The sequence below is a fragment of the Neomonachus schauinslandi genome, chromosome 6 (assembly GCF_002201575.2).
Source record: "Neomonachus schauinslandi chromosome 6, ASM220157v2, whole genome shotgun sequence".
In the NCBI taxonomy this organism is placed as follows: Eukaryota; Metazoa; Chordata; class Mammalia; order Carnivora; family Phocidae; genus Neomonachus; species Neomonachus schauinslandi.
Genome location: NC_058408.1, coordinates 58784590 through 58805649, shown reverse-complemented (window position 1 = coordinate 58805649; position 21060 = coordinate 58784590). Strand labels below are relative to the sequence as shown.

The 21060-nt window shown below is 43.7% G+C and overlaps 1 protein-coding gene across 1 annotated transcript in view; it reads right to left on the bottom strand.

The window, feature by feature from the left end:
• The window catches only part of GPA33 (glycoprotein A33), a 33684-nt gene extending 13827 nt beyond the window's left edge, over positions 1-19857 (bottom strand). Inside the window, 3 exon segments of the mRNA XM_044916198.1 lie at positions 2313-2529; positions 17441-17595; positions 19806-19857. Coding sequence (XP_044772133.1) covers positions 2313-2529; positions 17441-17595; positions 19806-19857 — 424 coding nt within the window.
• Positions 19858-21060: the final 1203 nt, after the last annotated feature.

The window sequence follows — 21060 nt, the reverse complement described above, 5'->3', positions numbered from 1 at the left end:
CATGCAGTTGACTATCCATGTGGAAGAAAACAAAGTTAGACTCCTAGCATCTTATTTACAAAAATAAATTCCAGGTAAAATAAAAGTCTAAGTGTGAAAAAAAAGAAAAGAACATTAAGTTCATTTTTAGACTCCCAGAGGTGGTGGTACATGACAAGGGACCTCAAATGCGTGATAGAAAACATCAGCATGATACAGATCGGGACTTCTCCTGTGCCTCAGAATTTCCACTACAACCTCCAGGGGAGTAAGTGTCCTCAATATTAAGGAGAAGCATGAGAAACATCCCAGCAGCCTTTCCAAGAGCGAATCCTTAGGTTATCAGTGACCCTCCTCCCACCCAAGCAAGAGAAGCCTGGAGGTTCAGCAGGGAGGAGATCTCTTTGAAGAGGATGCTTAGGAATAAGGACACATGAGCATTTCCTCTCCTTCTCTTGGGGGAAGGGAAGGAGGTATTTCCCCCATCTTGGGTCAAGCCAGGGAGGCACCAAAAGAATCCAACATGGAGATTGGGGTTCCCTACTGTTGGGAGCTGACATCTCTCATTCCCTGGCTGAGGCTCGCTGAGTGACAGAAACCTGTAAGTTCTTGAAGTGCTGATCCTGCAGTGTGAGGATGGAAGGGCTCTATAGATGCCTCTGGGTCCCTGGGGATCCCCCTGAGGACTGTGGTGCCTGCCTGTTGCCGAGAGAAGCGAGAGAAGCCGGCTGGACCAGGCTGCAATGGCAGGGTGGGGGTGGGGGCTGATTCATGTCACGAAGGGGGTTGGGCCCAAATGGGGGGTAGTGAAGCTTATTAGTGGCTAGATTAACATTTTGATTTAGACTGCACTGAATTTTTTCTCACCTAACAAATTAACAAAATTTACAAAAACTAAAAAGATTGATAACATTCAGTACTGGTAAAGATATGGGAAAACAGCCATGCTCATAAAATGCCGTAACAATGTAAGTTGCTTCAAGGAAAGTAGTTTGCCAGTATGGATTAATATTTAATGAAGGCATCGTCTTTGACCCAGAAATCCTACTTTTAAGAATCTATCCCCTAGAAATAAAAACAACAGAGTGGAAGAATATCTATATATATCAGTATTGTTCACACACAAAACTGGAAACAGCCTGAGGATATCCATCTGGATGGAACACTTGAATAAATCATAGTACATCCACGTGATGGAATGTATGCTGCTAACAGGTAGATCTATAGGTATTGATCTGGAGAAATATGCATGAAACATTACCCAAAAAAACATTGCCGAGTGATCTTTATAATATGATCTCTCTTTTTTTTTTTTCCAAAGGAAAGGAAAGAAAGAAAAAGTGTTTGTGTGCATGCACACTTGCATAGTTGAAAAGGACGTGGAGAGAAGTATGGAGGAATATTACCGTTGGCTACCAGGCTGGTGGTAAGATGGAAGGAGACGGTTAATTTCTCTCTTCGGGGCTACATTGTTTGATTGACACAATGTTTCAAAAAGCCAGGCAGCCACTTCCCGCAATTTAAAAAATCCCACTAAGGAGTATAAATGGAAAAAATAAAGGAAAAATGATCCATCATTTTGGTTTAAAGCATTGCTACCTTCCAGGGTGGAGGCCACTCCTTATATTGGACCTAGAGGAGCCATTCCTTAAAATGCATCCAGTAACTGACTCTGAGTCAGGTGCCTACTTTCTCTGGGCCTCATCTACAAAATGAAGATACTAAAGTAGATGATTGTTCAGATTCTTCCAAAACTATAAGCTCCAATAATAAGTTATCTGTATGAAAAGAATGTCATCTTGGGACATATTTCAAAGGTGGTAGAGCCTGATCAGCGGTGTGTGGTTGGGGCCCGGCGTGGGGAGATGCTGGTGTGAAGGGTTTCTACTGATTAGCTGAACTTATGACGGGGAAGTTCACAATCTGGCTCTCAGCACCAAAGGAAGGCCCAGTGAGAGTCCTTATTTAGGATCTAGAACTTCCCTTTTTCTTCTCCCTAATAAGTTGGCCATGAAAAGGAAGGGAGCTGGGTTATGGGGAAGAGCACTGGACAGAGCACGGGCAGAATGTCCCAGGCTGACCCCGGGGCTACTCCAAACCAGCCTTCTCCACTACCCTGGAACTGTGTGCCATTGGTGGGCCACTCAGAATAGTCTTCGGTTAAAAAGGGAAGAGCCGCCCCCTGCCCAGGCAGATGGGATGAGGGGAGGAGTCTGAGCTCCTGGTCAGGTCTGGCTGCCTCTGACTTTACCTTCCCACGAGGGCACTTCTTCTCTGAGCACGCCTCCCTGCCCCACCTCCCTGCCACCCAGGAAGGAGACGGAGATGCTCACCGAGGACCAAGAGCCGGACACGTGACTTAGAGATTCCCGCCAGGTCTGACAGCAGGGAGACTGAGCACTCGTACGTGCCGTTGTCATCCATGGTCAGCTGGTCAACAGTGATGGAGGCATCTGATTGCTCAGCATTGCTCGATATGTTGACGCGGTTCTTGTAAAGGTCACCATAGATGTAGCTTTTCAACGAAAATTGCCAGGTGAGCACCCTTTCCTGGGAGGAAGAAGAAACACCACTCGGTCTTACCCCAAGTCTTGGCATGGTGCTTGCAGCCTGTTCTGAGTAGCCTCATCCACCATTTCCCAGGCCCAAAGGGCGGGCTCACCAACCCCTAAGAACAAACAGCTCTAATATGTAGTGCCCATTTGTGGGTTCCTCTTATAATGTATGTGTCCTTTTAATGAAACTACTGAAGGACCAGGGCAGATAGGCAGTTCATAACACAGAAGCACATATGGATAAAGGGCTTTCTCGGATCCCCAAACCTTCACCTCTGGTAACCTCTGGCATCTCTCTTACCCTTTTGATTTCAAACTGTTCTCTCATTCAGACAACCAGAGTTTAATGAGCACCTATTACGTGCCACACATTATGCTAGGCGGCCACCACTGGCTTCCAAGCCCACTTTATTTACTTGACTCTTGCCTTTGGAATTTATTTATTCACTGATCTACTCATTGTTTACCAAAAAGAACATGAGACTGGCTAAGATCACTACTTTCTAGCCAAACCGCCCAAGTACAAATCCCAGTTCCGCTGGGATTAATAGTCATATGACCTTGAGCAAAATGTGACTCTGTTTCCTTTTCTACAAAATGGAGATAAAAACAATAACACCTATTTTATACAATTTCTTTTTAATTTTTTTATAGATTTTATTTATTTATTTGACAGAGAGAGACACAGCGAGAGAGGGAACACAAGCAGGGGGAGTGGGAGAGGGAGAAGCAGGCTTCCCGCCGAGCAGGGAGCCCGATGTGGGGCTTGATCCCAGGACCCTGGGATCATGACCTGAGCCAAAGGCAGAAGCTTAACGACTGAGCCACCGAGGCGCCCCGTATTTTATACAATTTTTGTGAGGATTAAAGTATATATGCAAAACAGGGCATTGCCTGACACGGTAGGTTTGCTGTAAGTGCTAGACATCATCACTCCTGAGTGTGATATTCAAAGACGAGTAACTCGTGATTTCTGCCCTCAAAGAATAAATGTTACGACATCCTATGATTAGCTATGGGGCCTCAGAATAGAGGCATTACACCTAAACTGGGAAGCCTGGGAAGGCTTCCTGGAAGAGTTCCCAGAAGACAGTGTCTGGGATCCTGAAGGACAAAGGAGAACCGGCCAGGCAAAGGGCTAGGGGGTTGGGGCCGTGCACGTTGGAGGAGGACAGATGTATTCGGCATTTTAGGCAAAGGGAGAACATTGAAGAAAGACCTAGGAGTGGGAAGCTCTGGGTCAACCCCAAGTGGTTCAGTATGAATGGAGGTGAGTGTGTGAGGGTGGGTGGAAGATGAGCATGGGCAGGTAGCAATAAAGATCATAGCTGCTCTTTACTGAGTGTGTGCTCTGTGCTGGGTACTATTCCAAGCACTTTGTGTGTATTATCTCACAACACTGACGTGATGGAGGTATTATGATTATACACATTTTACACATGAGGAAACCAAGGCACCAAGAGGTGAAGTACCTCTCCCAAGTTTACGTGGTTAACCAAATGGCAGGGCAGGAATTTGAACCAGACGTCTGGCTTCAGAGCCCCGACCCTGGCGATTCTGTATTGCCAGACTGCAGGACGTGTATACAGACTGAATCGGTTGCACTTTATCCTGAAAGCACTAGAGAGCCGTGTATTTTAGGAAGTTAGCTCTCAACACAGGGTGGAAAATGAATTAGAAGGAGAAGCAAAGGCAGTTAAGAAATGAGTTGAGCAATTCAGATGAAAAACGATGGGTCTTCGGATCAGGCTGTGGCAGTGCAGATGGGAAGGATGAAGTGAATTTAGGGAGGGTGAACAGGGTAGACCAATGGGACTGGGAGTCAGGGAGTGGCAGACCTCAAGGGGGAGGGTCTTTGGCCTGAATATTCTGGGTGTACGGTAATGTCACTTCCAAGAGAAGAAACACCTGGACAGAGAATGTTTTAAGAAAAAATGATGCATTCTGTTTAATACGTGATGTGCCTGAAGTGTCGAAGGGACACCCAGGTGGAGCTCAGTAGGGGTGGACAGGGCAACTGAGTGCACCTGGGAATGAAGGTATTGAAGTCAGTGACTTAGATGTTAACTGAGCCGTGGGCTGGAGGAGGCCATCCCAGGTAAATGAGTATGGTATGCCAAGTCCCCAGCGTACTTCATTCTGAAAGGTCGGGGAGAGCTCAGATGGATCAGAAGAAAACCCAAGATGGGACTGCCAAAAAGCCAAGGGAGGAAGATTCCGAGATGGGAAAGTGGTCAATCGTGGGAAATGCTAGCGAGAGATGAAACAAGAGAAAGCCTGAATGAGTACATTGAATCAGCAAAAGAGAAGTTGCCGGTGACGTCAGTGGGTTGGTAGAGGCCAAAGGCAGAGCCGGCTTGGGTAGAGAAGGGAGTGTGGAGACACAGTGTCAGGTCTGATGCTGCACAGGTCCTTTGGGCAAAGTAGGACCGGGTGCCCTAGTTTTCGGACCGACACAGCTTGTGCCAGGGCACGCAAGTTGGCTACTGGAGTGCAGCCTCCCTGGGCTGGGGACCCTTGGGCAGGGCATAACTGCAACCGCCCTGGGAGTGGCAGATAATTCTCGGGAAGCTTGGCTGAGAAGGGGAGGAGCATCCGGGTGGGAGAGGAGGAGGTGTCTTGAGCTGAGGACCAGTCCATGAATGCAGATCCTTCCCAGCTCAGCTCTTTTCTGACGGGCTGGCTGTGCCTGGGGCTCTTGATGCCCCAACCGTTCTCCTAATCACAGCTATCCCAAGGCTTCCTCCCTGGATCCCGCACCCCTGCTCCCTTGCCCAGACCTGTCACAATAATCTCCTTGAGGACACAGATTTAATCCCTTTCTCCGCACCCTCAAGGGGCTTGCCTCAAATCCTTTCGGAAGTGGGGGATCCATCAGTCAACAGAAGAACTTTAGTGTTTAAGCACTCAGAGAAGTGCCTGGTGAGACCTTACATCTGGTTGGCTGAATACATGTGATGGTGGAAGAGACAGCCTTCAGTTTCTTCAAGCTAAAGGCCGCAGCTTCCCTCTCTAGGTTTTACCCTGAGATTCTGGAAATAGATAGGACCTGTGCCCATGGCCCATCAGGGTCCCCAGGTCAACAGACAACAGGGTGCATCAGGCAGGATTTACTCTCCTTTCCCATGGGTCCTGCTGCTCTAGGCCTTGGGCGTCTTGGGTCACCCCTTCTTTCCTGTCAGGGAAAAAGGTAAATGCTTTCACTCTGGGTATTCCAGGGACCTAATGCTTACCTCTGGCAGGCACGTTTGCATTTTTTGTTTCTTTTTTGTTGTTGTTGTTATTAAGTAGCTCCACACCCAGCATGGAGCCCAACAGAGGGCCTGAACTCAAGACCCTGTGATCAAGACTGGAGCCAAGATCAAGAGTCCTTTGCTTACACTGAGATACCACCTTACACCAGTTAGAATGGCAAAAATTAACAAGGCAGGAAACAACAAATGTTGGAGAGAATGTGGAGAAAGGGGAAACCTCTTACACTGTTGGTGGAAATGCAAGTTGGTGGGAATGCAAGCCACTTTAGAAAACAGTATGGAGGTTCCTCAAAAAGTTAAAAATAGAGCTACCCTATGACCCAGGAACTGCACTACTTGGTATTTACCCCAAAGACACAGATGTAGTGAAAAGAAGGGCCACATGCACTCCAATGTTCATAGCAGCAGTGTCTACCATAGCCAAACTGTGGAAGGAGCCGAGATGCCCTTCCACAGATGAATGGATAAAGAAGATATGGTCCATATATACAATGGAACATTACTCAGCCATCAGAAAGGATGAATACCCACCATTTGCACTGACATGGATGGAACTGGAAGGGATTATGCTAAGTGAAATAAGTTAAGCAGAGAAAGACAATTACCATATGGTTTACCTCATATGTGGAACATAAGGAATAGCATGGAGGACATTAGGGGAAGGAAGGGAAAACTGAAGGTGGTGAAATCAGAGGGGGAGTCGAACCATGAGAGCCTATGGACTCTGGGAAACAATCTGAGGGTTTCAGAGGGGAGGGTGGTGGGGGATGGGGTAGCCCGGTGATGGTTATTAAGGAGGGCACGTGTTGTAATGAGCACTGGGTGTTATACACAATGAATCATGAAACACTACATCAAAAACTAATGATGTACTGTAGGGTGACTAACATAACATAAATAAATAAATAAATAAATAAATAGTCCGGTGCTTAACTGACTGAGCCACCCAGGTGCCCCCACGTTTGCCTTTTAAAAGTAGACCTCACTCTGGAACTTACTGAACCACAATGGAAAAGACAACTGTTAGCCTAATGGGCTATATACTTCCCTGATGACCATATGCAGGTACATGAACAAGATCTGGCATCTGTTTAGGGACCTGTTTTGTATGACCCCCAACCCTACACCCATCCTCTCTTTTTTTCTGAATGTACTTAAAAAACAACAACAACAACTAAGGTTGTAGAATTACAAAATTCCTTCTACCTTGGGACCTTAAGTAGGATGCCCTCAACTGATTTTAGTCCTTTGGAGTCAATGTGTGTTGCTGCTTATTTAAAGACAGTTCAGCTAGAGCTCCAAGAGTGGCCAGTATTTTTTTTTTAAGATTTTATTTATTTATTCATGAGAGACGAGAGAGAGAGAGAGAGAGGCAGAGGGAGAAGCAGGCTCCCAAGAAGCAGGGAGCCCAATGCAGGACTCGATCCCAGGACCCTGGGATCATGACCTGAGCCGAACGAAGGCAGACGCTTAACCATCTAAGGAGTGGCTGGTATTTTAAAATAAGTATCTCATTAAAAAAAAAAAATGAGATACTTTCCTGAACCACCGGGAGGGGTAGGCACCTGAGCAGGGAACCTCGGGTGAGTTAATTTAGTTCACCAGTGCCTACTCATTGGAAGAGCTGGGTTTTTATTCTTGAAGAGACTCATGGAAGGGCATGTTTCTTATAGGTTCACATACTAGTTTTTTTTTTTAAGATTTATTTATTTATTTGAGAGAGGAGAGAGCACACTGGTGGGGTGGGGCAGAGGGAGAGGGAGAAAGTAGAGACTCTCAAGCAGACTCCCCCCGCCCCAATCCCCATGAGTGCAGAGCCCGACTAGGAGCTCACTCGATCTCATGACCCTGAGATCATGACCTGAGCCAAAACCAACTCAACAGACTAGGCACCCCTGGGTTTACGTACTAATTTGTACAAAAATGTCCTTGGTGCAGCTTATGCCAAGTAATTATGAAGATTGTTCTTGAGTATTGTGTGAAGGTTATGAAGTTGGAATAAGCAAGTCATGGGTGTGAAAGCTCTCATTTATCCACCTCATTTAATTTTTAGCTTTGTAGCCGAAGTCTCTATTTTCCTATTTTAGGACGGCTGAAGTGTCCTGACACCCTTTCTTAAACCTGAATTGATGTATGGTGGGGCCATGCAAGATATTTTTTGTGATTTTTTTTTTAAACTTCCCCTTTTTGTATATGTAATATTAAGCAAATGATGAAACATTGCTCTAATGGTTTAACAAAAGAAGGAGAACGAAAGACCCTAATTTCTGGGTGGAGAAGTCAGTCTCCTTCAATGTGGAAAAGTAGATCAAGACTGTTACCAAAAGTTCTTCTGTGTTATTGTACCTGACTTTAGGATCCAATTTTTTTTTTTGGCCAAGTCGTGCCTTTCCTCCTGGAATTGTAAGTGGGACACAAGACTAGCACTTTTTTACACTGTGAAGTACATATTGTTACAGAGAACATACCAGAGCCTTTCTCACTGTTAAGCAAATGATGCCTCGTGAATATATGATCTATGCAGAAACTCCTGCAGTTTTACCTGCTGATGCTGGCTGTCTGTTGGAAAATAAATTTTGAATGTGTTCTTCTTCCTCCCACCCCAAAAAATAAAATAAATAAAAATAAAGTAGACCTCACTCAAGCTTATGAATAGATGCTCCATTTCTAATAATTAGAGAAATGCGAATGTGATTTTTAAAAATGAGATACTTTTTTCACTTACCAAAATGGCAAATATCAAACAGTTTGGGAATACTGTGTGTTGGAGAAGTAGGTGTCCTCGTATTGTTGGTGAACATGGAGATTGGCATGACATCTAATGAGAGCAATCTGATCTTATTTATCAAAATTTTAAATTCACATACCCTGTGACTCAGAAGTTCTATTTTTAATAATTTATCCTCCATGTATATACTTTATATACACACTTATGCCATATATGTGTGGTACATATGTCCATAGACATTCACATAGAGATATTTACTGCAACATTATTTGTAGCAGCAAAATACAGGAAACAACTCAAATATGCATCATTGGTACATATAGTACATTCATAAAATGGAACACTTTGTGCAAATGTTTAAAAAATGAGACAGATTGCCTCTAGGCCTTTTGGCTAAGATCAAGGGTAAAAAATGAGATAGGTATAAATGTACTGACATATGGAAAGAGCTTCATGACATGTATTAAGAGAAAAAAGCCAAGTGCAGAACAGTGTGTGTGTAGTCTCTGTAAACATGCATATTCATATATGTATGTTTACATATGTGCACAGCATGTATTGAAGGCCACCCCAAAACTCGTGAGAATGGTTCCCTTTGGTGAGGGGAACAGGAGACTGGGAGTTCAGGGTATGGGGTAGACATACTTTAAGTATTACTGCTTAATCTTTAGTCATATGCATGTGTTACTTAAGACACACACATACACACAAATGAGCACTCAGGTTCTGCTGGGGGGAGCACAGAATGGAGGCAATTTGCTAGTCTCTATGAAATTATCAGAGCATTTTACCCTTTCTGGGAGTGTATTCTAGCAGTATACCTGTCCACACCCAAAATGACGTATGTAAATGGTTATTCTTGGTAACTGGACGATTGGGAATAAAAAAGTGCCTATCATTATGGGGCTGGTTAAATACTAACAGTGTCTCCTCACAGTGGACTCCTATGACGCTCTTAAAGAATGAGGGAGCTCTCTATTAACTGATGGAGAAAGCTCTTCAGGAACTATGTTAAGTGAAAAATGCAAGGGGCAGAACAGTGCCTGGAATGTGCTACTTTTTGTGTAAAAAGAGGGGGAAATAGGAACACACATACATGCACACAAAACATGCTAACATTTTCTTGAATTTGCATAGAGTCAATGGAAGGATACACAATAACTAAATTGGTTCTCTTAGCCGAGAGTAATATTCAAAATACGTAATAATTGCAGCAGAGATACCAACCAATCAGAAAAGAGGCTGTCCCAAACAACCAGAACCAGTGAAAATCGGCCTTCCCTACAGGTAGGGAGTGTAGGGGGGGAGGGGCGGAGATGGTGAGGAATAGAAGGATCGGGGTAGACAGGAGGGGCAGGGATGGGAATGAGACTTCCCAATGTTCGCTTTCAATGATGTTTTAATTTTGGACCTGTGGGACTGTATTACCTATTTCAAAATAAAAAAAAATAATAAAATACAGGGGGAGCAGAGCAAGATGGCGGAGGAGTGGGAGACCTGGATTATGTCTGGTCTCAGGAATTCAGCTGGATAGGGATCAAACCATTCTGAACACCTACAAACCCAACAGGAGATCGAAGAAAAGAATAGCAACAACTTTCTGAACAGAAAAGCGACCACTTTCTGGAAGGTAGGACGTGTGGAGAAGTGAATCCGAGGTGATATTCAGGAGGATAGAAGGCAGGGGAGAGGGGCTCTGTCAGCCACTTCTGGCAAGTGATAGAGCCGCGGAGCACAAAATCGGAACTTTTAGAAGTCAGCTCCGCTGAGGGACATCACTCCAGTGGCTAAGTGGAGGGTGGAACCCTTGTGGGACAGTGTGGTCTCAGGACCCTCAGGGTCACAGAAAGACTGGAGGTGCCTGAGTGTGGCAGAGCTCCCAGGTATTGGAGCGGGGAAGCCGGCTGCCAAGGCAGAGCCCAGGCGCGGGCTCTCAGCTCGGGGTTGCCATAAACCGTGATCCGGGGCACAGTTGGGCCACTGCTCCTCCAGCAGGGACCCAACAAGCGGCACATCCGGGGAGACTCCCCTTCCTCCCCTGGGAGGAGTGGTGTGGGAGCACACCGCAGGGATCTGCTGGGTTTGAAGACTCCACACCGAGTCAGGTGCCAGAGATAGAAACGCTCAGTCACAGGCCGGGTGAGCACAGAGTGCGGCCGGAGACTGGGAAGACGGGAGTGACTGACTGCTTTTCTCTGGGGGTGCACTGAGGAGAGGGGCCCCGAGTTCCCGGCTCCTCCAGGGCGGAGATTGGGAGGCCGCCATTTTCACTCTCGGCCTCCAAAGCTGTACTGAAAGCTTGCAGGGAACAAAAGCTACGAGAGCAAACCCAAGCAGATTACTTAGCCTGGACGGGGCAAGGGTGGGGCAATTCTGCCTCCGGCAAAGACATTTGGGAACCATGGCAACAGGCCCCTCTCCCAGAAGATCCCCAAGAAGGCCAGCCAAGGCCAAGTTTACCAATCAATGAGAACGGCAGAACTCCAGCGCTAGGGGAATACTGCACTTAGAATCCATGGCTTTTTTACCATGATTCTGTAGTCTTTCAAAGTTAATTTTTTTTAACTGTCTTTTTTTTTTTAATTTTTCTTTTTCCCTTTTTCAACCAACATCTTATCAATCACTTTTTTAAAAAACATTTTTATTTTTCATTTTTAGAGTCATATTCTATCCCTTCATAGTAGTTACCCTTATTTTTGGCATATATATATAAGTGGTTCTCTCTTTAAAATTTTGAGATAGTTTCTTCTAACAGATCGAAATATACCCTAAATCTCTAGTATATGGTTTTGTTCTACTCTCCTGCCTGATCACATTCTCTTCCTTTTTTTTCCTTTTTTTTTTAAATCCTCTTCTTTCTTTTTTCAAACAACTTCTTATCAATTCCTTTTATAAAATTTTTTATAATTTTCATCTTTACAGCCATATTCCATCCCTTCATCATATCAACCCTTATTTTTGTACATATATAAGTTTTTCTTTCTTTAAAACTTTGGGAGACACTTTCTTCTAACAGACCAAAATACACCCAAAATCTAGGGTGTGGCACTGATCTATGCACCAGCCTGATCATATTTGATCATATTCTGGGTTTTTTTTGTTTTGTTCTGTTTTTGTTTGTTTTTATCTTTTTCTTTTTTTTCTCTCTCTCTTTCCCTTTCTTTTCCCTGGCTTCAGGTCTTTTCTGATTTGTTTAGAGTATATTTTCTGGGGACGTTGTTACCCTGTTAGCATTTTGTTCTCTCATTAATCTATTCTCCTCTGGACAGAATGACAAGATGGAAAAAATCACCTCAACAAAAAGAACAAGAGGTAGTACCGACTGCCAGGGACCTACTCAATACGGGCATTAGTACGATGTTGGATCTAGAGTTCAGAATCATTACTTTAAAGATACTGGCTGGGCTTGAAAAAAGCATGGAAGTTATTAGAGAAACCCTTTCTGGAGAAATAAAAGAACTAAAATCTAACCAAGTCGAAATCAAAAAGGCTATTAATGAGGTGCAATCAAAAATGGGGGCGCTAACTGCTAGGATAAATGAGGCAGAAGAGAGAATCAGTGATATAGAAGACCAAATGATGGAAAATAAAGAAGCTGAGAAAAAGAGAGATAAACAACTACTGGATCACGAGGGCAGAATTTGAGAGATAAGTGATACCATAAGACGAAACAACATTAGAATAATTGGGATCCCAGAAGAAGAAAGAGAGAGAGGGGCAGAAGGTATAATGGAGCAAATTATAGCAGAGAACTTCCCTAATTTGGGGAAGGAAACAGGCATCAAAATCCAGGAAGCACAGAGAGCCCCTCTCAAAATCAATAAAAATAGGTCAACACCCTGACATCTAATAGTAAAACTTACGAGTCTCAGAGACAAAGAAAATCCTGAAAGCAGCTCAGGAGAAGAGATCTGTAACCTACAATGGTAGAAACATTAGATTGGCAACAGACCTATCCACAGAGACCTCGTAGGCCAGAAAGGATTGGCATGATATATTCAGAGCACTAAATGAGAAAAATATGCAGCCAAGAATACTATATCCAGCTAGGCTGTCATTGAACATAGAAGGAGAGATAAAAAGCTTCCAGGACAAACAAAAACTAAAGGAATTTGCAAACACGAAACCAGCCCTACTAGAAATCTTGAAAGGGGTCCTCTAAGCAAAGAGAGACCCTAAAAGCAACATAGACCAGAAAGGAACACAGACAATATACAGTAACAGTCACCTTACAGGCAATACAATGGCACTAAATTCCTATCTTTCAATAGTTACCCTGAATGTAAATGGGCTAAATGCCCCAATCAAAAGACACAGGCTATCAGATTGGATGAAAAAACAAGACCCATCAATATGCTGTCTGCAAGAGACTCATTTTAGACCCAAAGACACCCCCAGATTGAAAGTGAGGGGGTGGAAAACCATTTACCATGCTAATGGACACCAAAAGAAAGCTGGGGGGGGCAATCCTTATATCAGACAAATTAGATTTTAAACCAAAGACTATAATAAGAGATGAGGAAGGACACTATATCCTACTTAAAGGGTCTATCCAACAAGAGATCTAACAATTGTAAATATCTATGCCCCTAACATGGGAGCAGCTAATTATATAAGGCAATTAATAACAAAAGCAAAGAAACACATTGACAACAATACAATAATAGTGGGGGACTTTAACATCCCCCTCACTGAAATGGACAGATCGTCTAAACAAAAGATCAACAAGGAAATAAAGACTTTAAATGACACACTGGACCAAATGGACTTCACAGACATATTCAGAACATTCCATCCCAAAGCAACGGAATACACATTCTTCTCTAGTGCCCATGGAACATTCTCCAGAATCGATCACATCCTAGGTCATAAATCAGGTCTCAACTGGTACCAAAAGAGTGGGATCATTCCCTGCCTATTTTCAGACCACAATGCTTTGAAACTAGAACTCAATCACAAGAGGAAAGTCAGAAAGAATTCAAATACATGGAGGCTAAAGAGCATCCTACTAAAGAATGAAGGGTCTACCAGGAAATTAAAGAAGAATTAAAAAAATCCATGGAAAACAATGAAAATGAAAACACAACTGTTGAAAATCTTTGGGATGCAGCAAAGGCAGTCCTAAGAGGAAAGTATATAGCAATACAAGCCTTTCTCAAGAAACAAGAAAGGTCTCAAGTACACAACCTAACCCTACACCTAAAGGAGCTGGAGAAAGAACAGCAAATAAAGCCTAAACCCAGCAGGAGAAGAGAAATAATAAAGATCAGAGCAGAAATCAATGAAATAGAAACCAAAAGAACAGTAGAACAGATCAACGAAACTAGGAGCTGGTTCTTTGAAAGAATTAACAAGACTGATAAACCTCTGGACAGACTTATCAAAAAGAAAAGAGAAATGACCCAAATCAACAAAATCATGAATGAAAGAGGAGACATCACAACCAACACCAAAGAAATACAAACAATTCTAAGAACATATTATGAGCAACTCTATGCCAGCAAATTAGATAACCTGGAAGAAATGGATGCATTCCTAGAGATGTATCAACTACCAAAACTGAACCAGGAAGAAATAGAAAACCTGAACAGACCTATAACCACTAAGGAAACTGAAGCAGTCATCAAAAATCTCCCAACAAACAAAAGCCCAGGGCCAGATGGCTTCCCAGGGGAATTCTACCAAACATTTCAAAAAGAATTAATACCTATTCTTCTGAAACTGTTCCAAAAAATAGAAATGGAAGGAAAACTTCCAAACTCGTTTTATGAGGCCACCGTTACCTTGATCCCCAAACCAGACAAAGACCCCATCAAAAAGGAGAATTACAGACCAATATCCTTGATGAACATGGATGCAAAAGTTCTCACCAAAATACTAGCCAATAGGATCCAACAGTACATTAAAAGGATTATTCACCATGACCAAGTGGGATTTATCCCTGGGCTGCAAGGTTGGTTCAACATCTGCAAATCAATCAACGTGATATAATACATTAACAAAAGAAAGAACAAGAATCATATGATCCTCTCAATAGATGCAGAAAAAGCATTTGACAAAGTACAGCATCCTTTCTTGATCAAAACTCTTCAGAGTATAGGCATAGAGGGTACATACCTCAATATCATAAAAGCCATCTATGAAAAACCTACAGCGAATATCATTCTCAATGGGGAAAAACTGAGAGATTTCCCCCTAAGGTCAGGAATGCGGCAGGGATGTCCACTATCACCACTGCTATTCAACGTAGTATTAGAAGTCCTAGCCACAGCAATCAGACAACAAAAAGAAATCAAAGGCATCCAAATCGGCAAAGAAGAAGTCAAACTCTCACTCTTTGCAGATGATATGATACTTTATGTGGAAAACCCCAAAGACTCCACCGCAAAACTGCTAGAACTCATACAGGAATTCAGTAAAGTGGCAGGATATAAAATCAATGCACAGAAATCAGTGGCATTCCTATACACCAACAACAAGACAGAAGAAAGAGAAATTAAGGAGTCGATCCCATTTACAATTGCACCCAAAACCATAAGATACCTAGGAATAAATCTAACCAAAGAGGCAAAGGATCTGTACTCAGAAAACTATAAAATACTCATGAAAGAAATTGAGGAAGACACAAAGAAATGGAAAAACGTTCCATGCGCATGGATTGGAAGAACAAATATTTTGAAGATGTCAATGCTACCTAGAGCAATCTACACATTCAATGCAATCCCTATCAAAATACCATCCACTTTTTTCAAAGAAATGGAACAAATAATCCTAAAATTCGTATGGAACCAGAAAAGACCCCGAATAGCCAGAGGAATGTTGAAAAAGAAAAGCAAAGCTGGCGGCATCACAATTCCGGACTTCAAGCTCTATTACAAAGCTGTCATCATCAAGACAGTATGGTTCTGGCACAAAAACAGACACATAGATCAATGGAACAGAATAGAGAGCCCAGAAATGGACCCTCAACTCTATGGTCAACTAATTTTCGACAAAGCAGGAAAGAATGTCCAATGGAAAAAAGACAGTCTCTTCAACAAATGGTGTTGGGAAAATTGGACAGCCCCATGCAGAAGAATGAAACTGGACCATTTCCTTACACCACACACAAAAATAGACTCCAAATGGTTGAAAGACCTCAATGTGAGACAGGAATCCATCAAAATCCTAAAGGAGAACACAGGCAGCAACCTCTTCGACCTCAGCTGCAGCAAATTCTTCCTAGAAACATTGCCCAAGGCAAGGGAAGCAAGGGCAAAAATGAAATATTGGGACTTCATCAAGATCAAAAGCTTTTGCAAAAGAAACAGTCAATAAAACCAAAAGACAGCCGACAGAATGGGAGAAGATATTTGCAAATGACACATCAGATAAAGGGCTAGTATCTAAAATCTATAAAGAACTTATGAAACTCAACACCCAAAGAACAAAGAATCCAGTCAAGAAATGGGCAGAAGACATGAACAGACATTTTTCCAAAGAAGACATCCAAATGGCCAACAGACACATGAAAAAGTGCTCAACATTGCTCGGCATCAGGGAAATCCAAATCAAAACCTCAATGAGATACCACCTCACACCAGTCAGAATGGCTAAAATTAACAAGTCAGGAAATGACAGATGTTGGTGGGGATGCGGAGAAAGGGGAACCCTCCTACACTGTTGGTAGGAATGCATGCTGGTGCAACCACTCTGGAAAACAGTATGGAGGTTCCTCAAAAAGTTGAAAATAGAGCTACCATACGATCCAGCAATTGCACTACTGGGTATTTACCCCAAAGATACAAATGTAGGGATCCGAAGGGATACATGCACCCTGATGTTTATAGCAGCAATGTCCACAATAGCCAAACTGTGGAAAGAGCCAAGATGTCCATCGACAGATGAATGGATAAAGAAGAGGTGGTATATATATATACAATGGAATATTATGCAGCCATCAAAAGGAATGAGATCTTGCCATTTGCAACAATGTGGATGGAACTGAAGGGTGTTATGCTGAGCTAAATAAGTCAATCAGAGAAAGACGTGTATCATATGACCTCACTGATATGAGGTATTCTTAATCTCAAGAAACAAACTGAGGGTTGCTGGAGTGGAGGGTGGGGTGGGAGGGATGGGGGGCTGGATGATAGACACTGGGGAGGGTATGTGCTATGGTGAGTGCTGTGAATTGTGCAAGACTGTTGAATCTCAGATCTGTACCTCTGAAACAAATAATGAATATATGTTAAGAAAAAAAAAAAGAAGAAGATAGCAGGAGGGGAAGAATGAAGGGGGAGAAATCGGAGGGGGAGACGAACCATGAGAGATGATGGACTCTGAAAAACAAACTGAGAGTTCTAGAGGGGAGGGGGTGGGGGGATGGGTTAGCCTGGTGATGGGTATTAAAGAGGGCACGTTCTGCATAGAGCACTGGGTGTTATGCACAAACAATGAATCATGGAATGCTACATCAAAAACTAATGATGTAATGTATGGTGATTAACATAACAATAAAAAATAGGTACAAAAAAATAAATAAAATAAAATACAATGTCTTCTATATTCCGCAAAAGAACCTAAACAGAAAAAAAAAGAAAGAAAGAAAGAAAAAAAACTCCAAAACACTATTCAATAAAATCTGACCTTAAGGAGAGCTCTGTGCTAATCAAAAGGAATGACTGTCTCAGATGATACAATTTAGGTAACTTGAGACTGACCAGCAGAAGGATATTTTATGGAAGGTCACTTTTTCAAAATAAAGGTGGCATATTATGCCCCTCACTGGGTCCAACACTCACTACTCTCTCCCCACCCAGTCCAGCTTGGGTGCTGGTGTTTATTCTAACATTTATTGAAAGACTTATAGTCCTTGTCGTCTAAGAGGTCATGGTCAGGTAATATTCACTTCCATGATACCCTCAGCTTTTTAAGGTGCTTACCGAGTGACTCCTTAGAAGCTTATCCCATTGGATAAATCCATTTCGGTCAGAGGCAGATGTGTGGTAGGTGCATGGAAGGGTAACGCTCTTTCCCCGGGCAGCCCGAAGAACATCCTGTGGGGTTTCCACAGAGATGGCATTGACAGTCGCCCAGACTGGAAAGAAAGTGGGAAGTGGGAAGAAGTAAATGACATGGCATAGCCACTCATTGCCCAGAGGACCTCTGAGGGAATGCCCAGTGACATTCTCCTCCTGCAACCACAGCTAGACACACTACAACTGTGATCTTGGCCATGGCACACCCTCTGTTCTCCATGACCAAAGTGAAGACGATCGTGTGCCTTGGTCCACCCTATACCCATCCTGCAACATCACAAAGAAGTTAAATGCATTGTATGGTAGCTAAAAGCCCAGCTTTGAACCTCAGCCCCACCTCTTACCAGCTGTGTGAACTTCTCTCATCCATAAAATAGGAACACCAATACTTCCCAGAGTTGTCGGGAGAACTTAGTGAGATAATATGTATAAATACATTTTTTAGTGTCTAACAGAAAGCTCTTGATAAATATTCCTCAGCACCTTTTTTTGTTGTGATGATAATGTAGCCATACATTTAACAAAGTTTTATGGAGCACTTAAATGTGGTAAGGAGTTTTATAAATAAGATTAAATCAAGGTAAAGAGAGAGAGGGTATTCCCAGGTGAGTTTATTCTACATATGTTTACAGGAAAAGGTGAGAAAAGCAGTGTGGTCACACCAGTATCTCCCGTCATGTATATTCATCTTTCCACATGGTGGTGACTCACCTCCATCTGTGTCCCCTCCTCTTGAATCTGAGTAGGCTGGGACTACAGTCTGAGGGGCACCATATGGCTTCTCATGCTAACTTGTAAGAGGCCATAAGATTTGCTTGGTCCTCTTGAGATGCTCCCCAGAGGGAGCAATAAGATTCTGTGAGAAAGTGAAGCAGCCACATGGAAAGACCACATGTTATTTGGGACAGAGCTCGAGCTGAGGTCCCTTGGAAGAGCCAACATCCATTCCCAGCATGTGGATGAGCATGCTCAGCTGTCTAGGAAAGCAGGGCTGAGCTATCCTTAGAGAGCCTGCCCAGAGTGAAGATTCATGAGCAAAATATATACTGGCATTGTTTTGAGACACTAAGTTTTGGGGTGATCTGGTTTGTAGCAATAGATGCTTGAAACAGAAAGCCATGTGGATACCTGTCATGAGAACTTTCTAGGCAGAGTAAGGGTGGTCCATGTGAGGAACAGCAAGGAAGCCATGTGGTAGGAGGGGAGAGAGGAGGAGAGATGAGGAGGTGGGAAGCCCTTGGAGGGATTTAAGCTGAGGTAATATACTTGACATACATTTTTAAAGGCTCAACCTGGCTGAAGTGAGGTGCAAGGAAGGAGGAGATTGGGGAACAGAGTGGAAGCAGGGCAACCAATCAAGAAGCTATTCCAATTGTATAGGCGAGTGTTAATGGTGGCTTGGGCGCAGGTCAGGGTAGTGGAGGTGGAGAGAAGTGATCCAAATTGGAATGTATATAGAAAGTCGAGCCAATGGGATTTGATTGCAGATTAGATTTGACATATTAGAGGAAAAGAGAAGTCAAGGATAGATAAGGGGTTTGGCGGAAACAACTGGAAGGATGGAATTGTCATGTATGGAGATGAGGAAGACTGAGAGGGGCAGGTTTTAGGGGGAAGATCAGGAGTTTGTTTGTGGACATGTGAAGTTTGAGATACTTATTAGACACTCAATAGAGGTGTTGAGGAGACAGTTCCCTGGGGAGGTCACTGAAGGCCAGAAGATGGGGAGGAAGACAGAGAAGTGCACAAAGACAGGGAAGGTATCTGGGATGGAGCCCTGGGGCACGCCAGTGCTTAGTGGTGGAGAAAATGAGGAGAAACCAGCAAGGGAGAAGGAGAACTGGCCAGGGGGCTAGGAAGAGAGCCCAGAAAAAGTGGTTCCCAGTGGCCAAGCAGGAAAAGTGTTTCATGAAAGCAAAGGGGGTCAGCTACGCCAAAGCTGCTGATCTGTTGGGCCAGGGAACTGGGAACTGAGGGATGACCACTGGATGTGGTGACATGGAGGGGACGAGGGGACCTTGGCATGAGCAGATTCCATGGAGTGGAGATGGAGCCTGGGAAGATGGGCTCAAGAGCAAGCGGGATGAGAAGAAGAGGGCAGTTTTTGCCAAAGAGACGTGGGGGTTAAAGGAGTCTGTGGGGTCAAGAGAGGTTTGTGCCTTTTAAAAATATATGATGATTTAAAAAAATATTTTTGATACCATGGCCCTCATGTTTTTCTCTTCTATGCGATCTTTGCCTCTCTACTCAGTGGGTGTGACAAAAGTACCAGATGGAACATCTAATCTGTAATTAGACAAGTAGGAAGTAGAGAAGTTCATTTCGAGAACCTTCCAATACCTCCCTTCCTCCTTCCTTGTGTGGGTCTACACTGGGTATCTCCTTTCTAGCGGTTCAGAAAAGAGTGGGTTCTGCCATCCTGCTGCCGCCTGAAAGCTGTGGATGTCCCATGCTCCAGAAGAATTCTTTCTCACCCTCGCCACTCCCCTGCTCTCTTCCTCCAGGCTGATGAAGAACATCCATCTGATGCTCAGCTAATTCCCCCCCCAAGAGTCTACAAACAAAGAGTTCAGGGTTGTGTTAACTTCCCTAAGGATAGACAAACTGGGAGAGTGAGTGCTTTTCACCTCCAGGAAGAAATCAAAATCTCCCGGCACCAGAGTAGTTTGCTGAGGAAGAAGTTTAGAGCGCATTCACTGTCCCAGAGGAAATGTCCAGACTCTCCCCGGCAGAATCAGTACCTACTACTCACAAGTACTCGCCTCCTAGGACTTCTGTCTCATGCAACTTTATTACACGCTACACCAGAGTGGCCAAATGCAGGAACCAAACTGCCCGGGCTGCCATCCTCATTCTTACTTTTTCTAACTGTGTGACCTTGGCCACCTTAATTAACTTTTCTGTGCCTCAGCGTTCTCAACTCTAAAATGAGGATAACAAGATTACCTAACAATATTGTTGTGAGGGTTGAATGACTCACCGTATTTAGCGGGCACATCCTCTAGCCTGGCACACAAGCCAGAACCATACCAGCCCTCTCTATTGTCACATCTTTCTGCCCTGCGACTCTGTTTTCTTCATCTCCACGTCCCCAGGGCTCAACAAAGTGCCTGACGTAGGAGGTGCTCAAGTAAGTGCTCTTTGATAGCAAATACATGAGTGACAGAGAATTTAAGCTTAAAAGATGGGGAGGATCACAACCAGAGAAACTTGTTGGAGAACCTGCCTTACAGATAGCTAGAAAATGTCCCAAAAAAAAAATCAAATACCCCCAGAGCAAGATACCTCAGAAGGAAATGAGAGAGGTCATTTTTTTAAAAAGATTTTATTTATTTATTTGAGAGAGAGAGTGAGAGACAGAGATAGCGAGAGAAAGCACGAAGGGGGAGGACAGGGAGAAGCGGCTCCCCGCTGAGCAGGGAGCCCGAGGTGGGGCTCGATCCCAGGACCCTGGGATCATGACCTGAGCCGAAGGCAACAGCTTAACTGACTGAGACACCCAGGCGCCCTGAGAGAGGTCATTT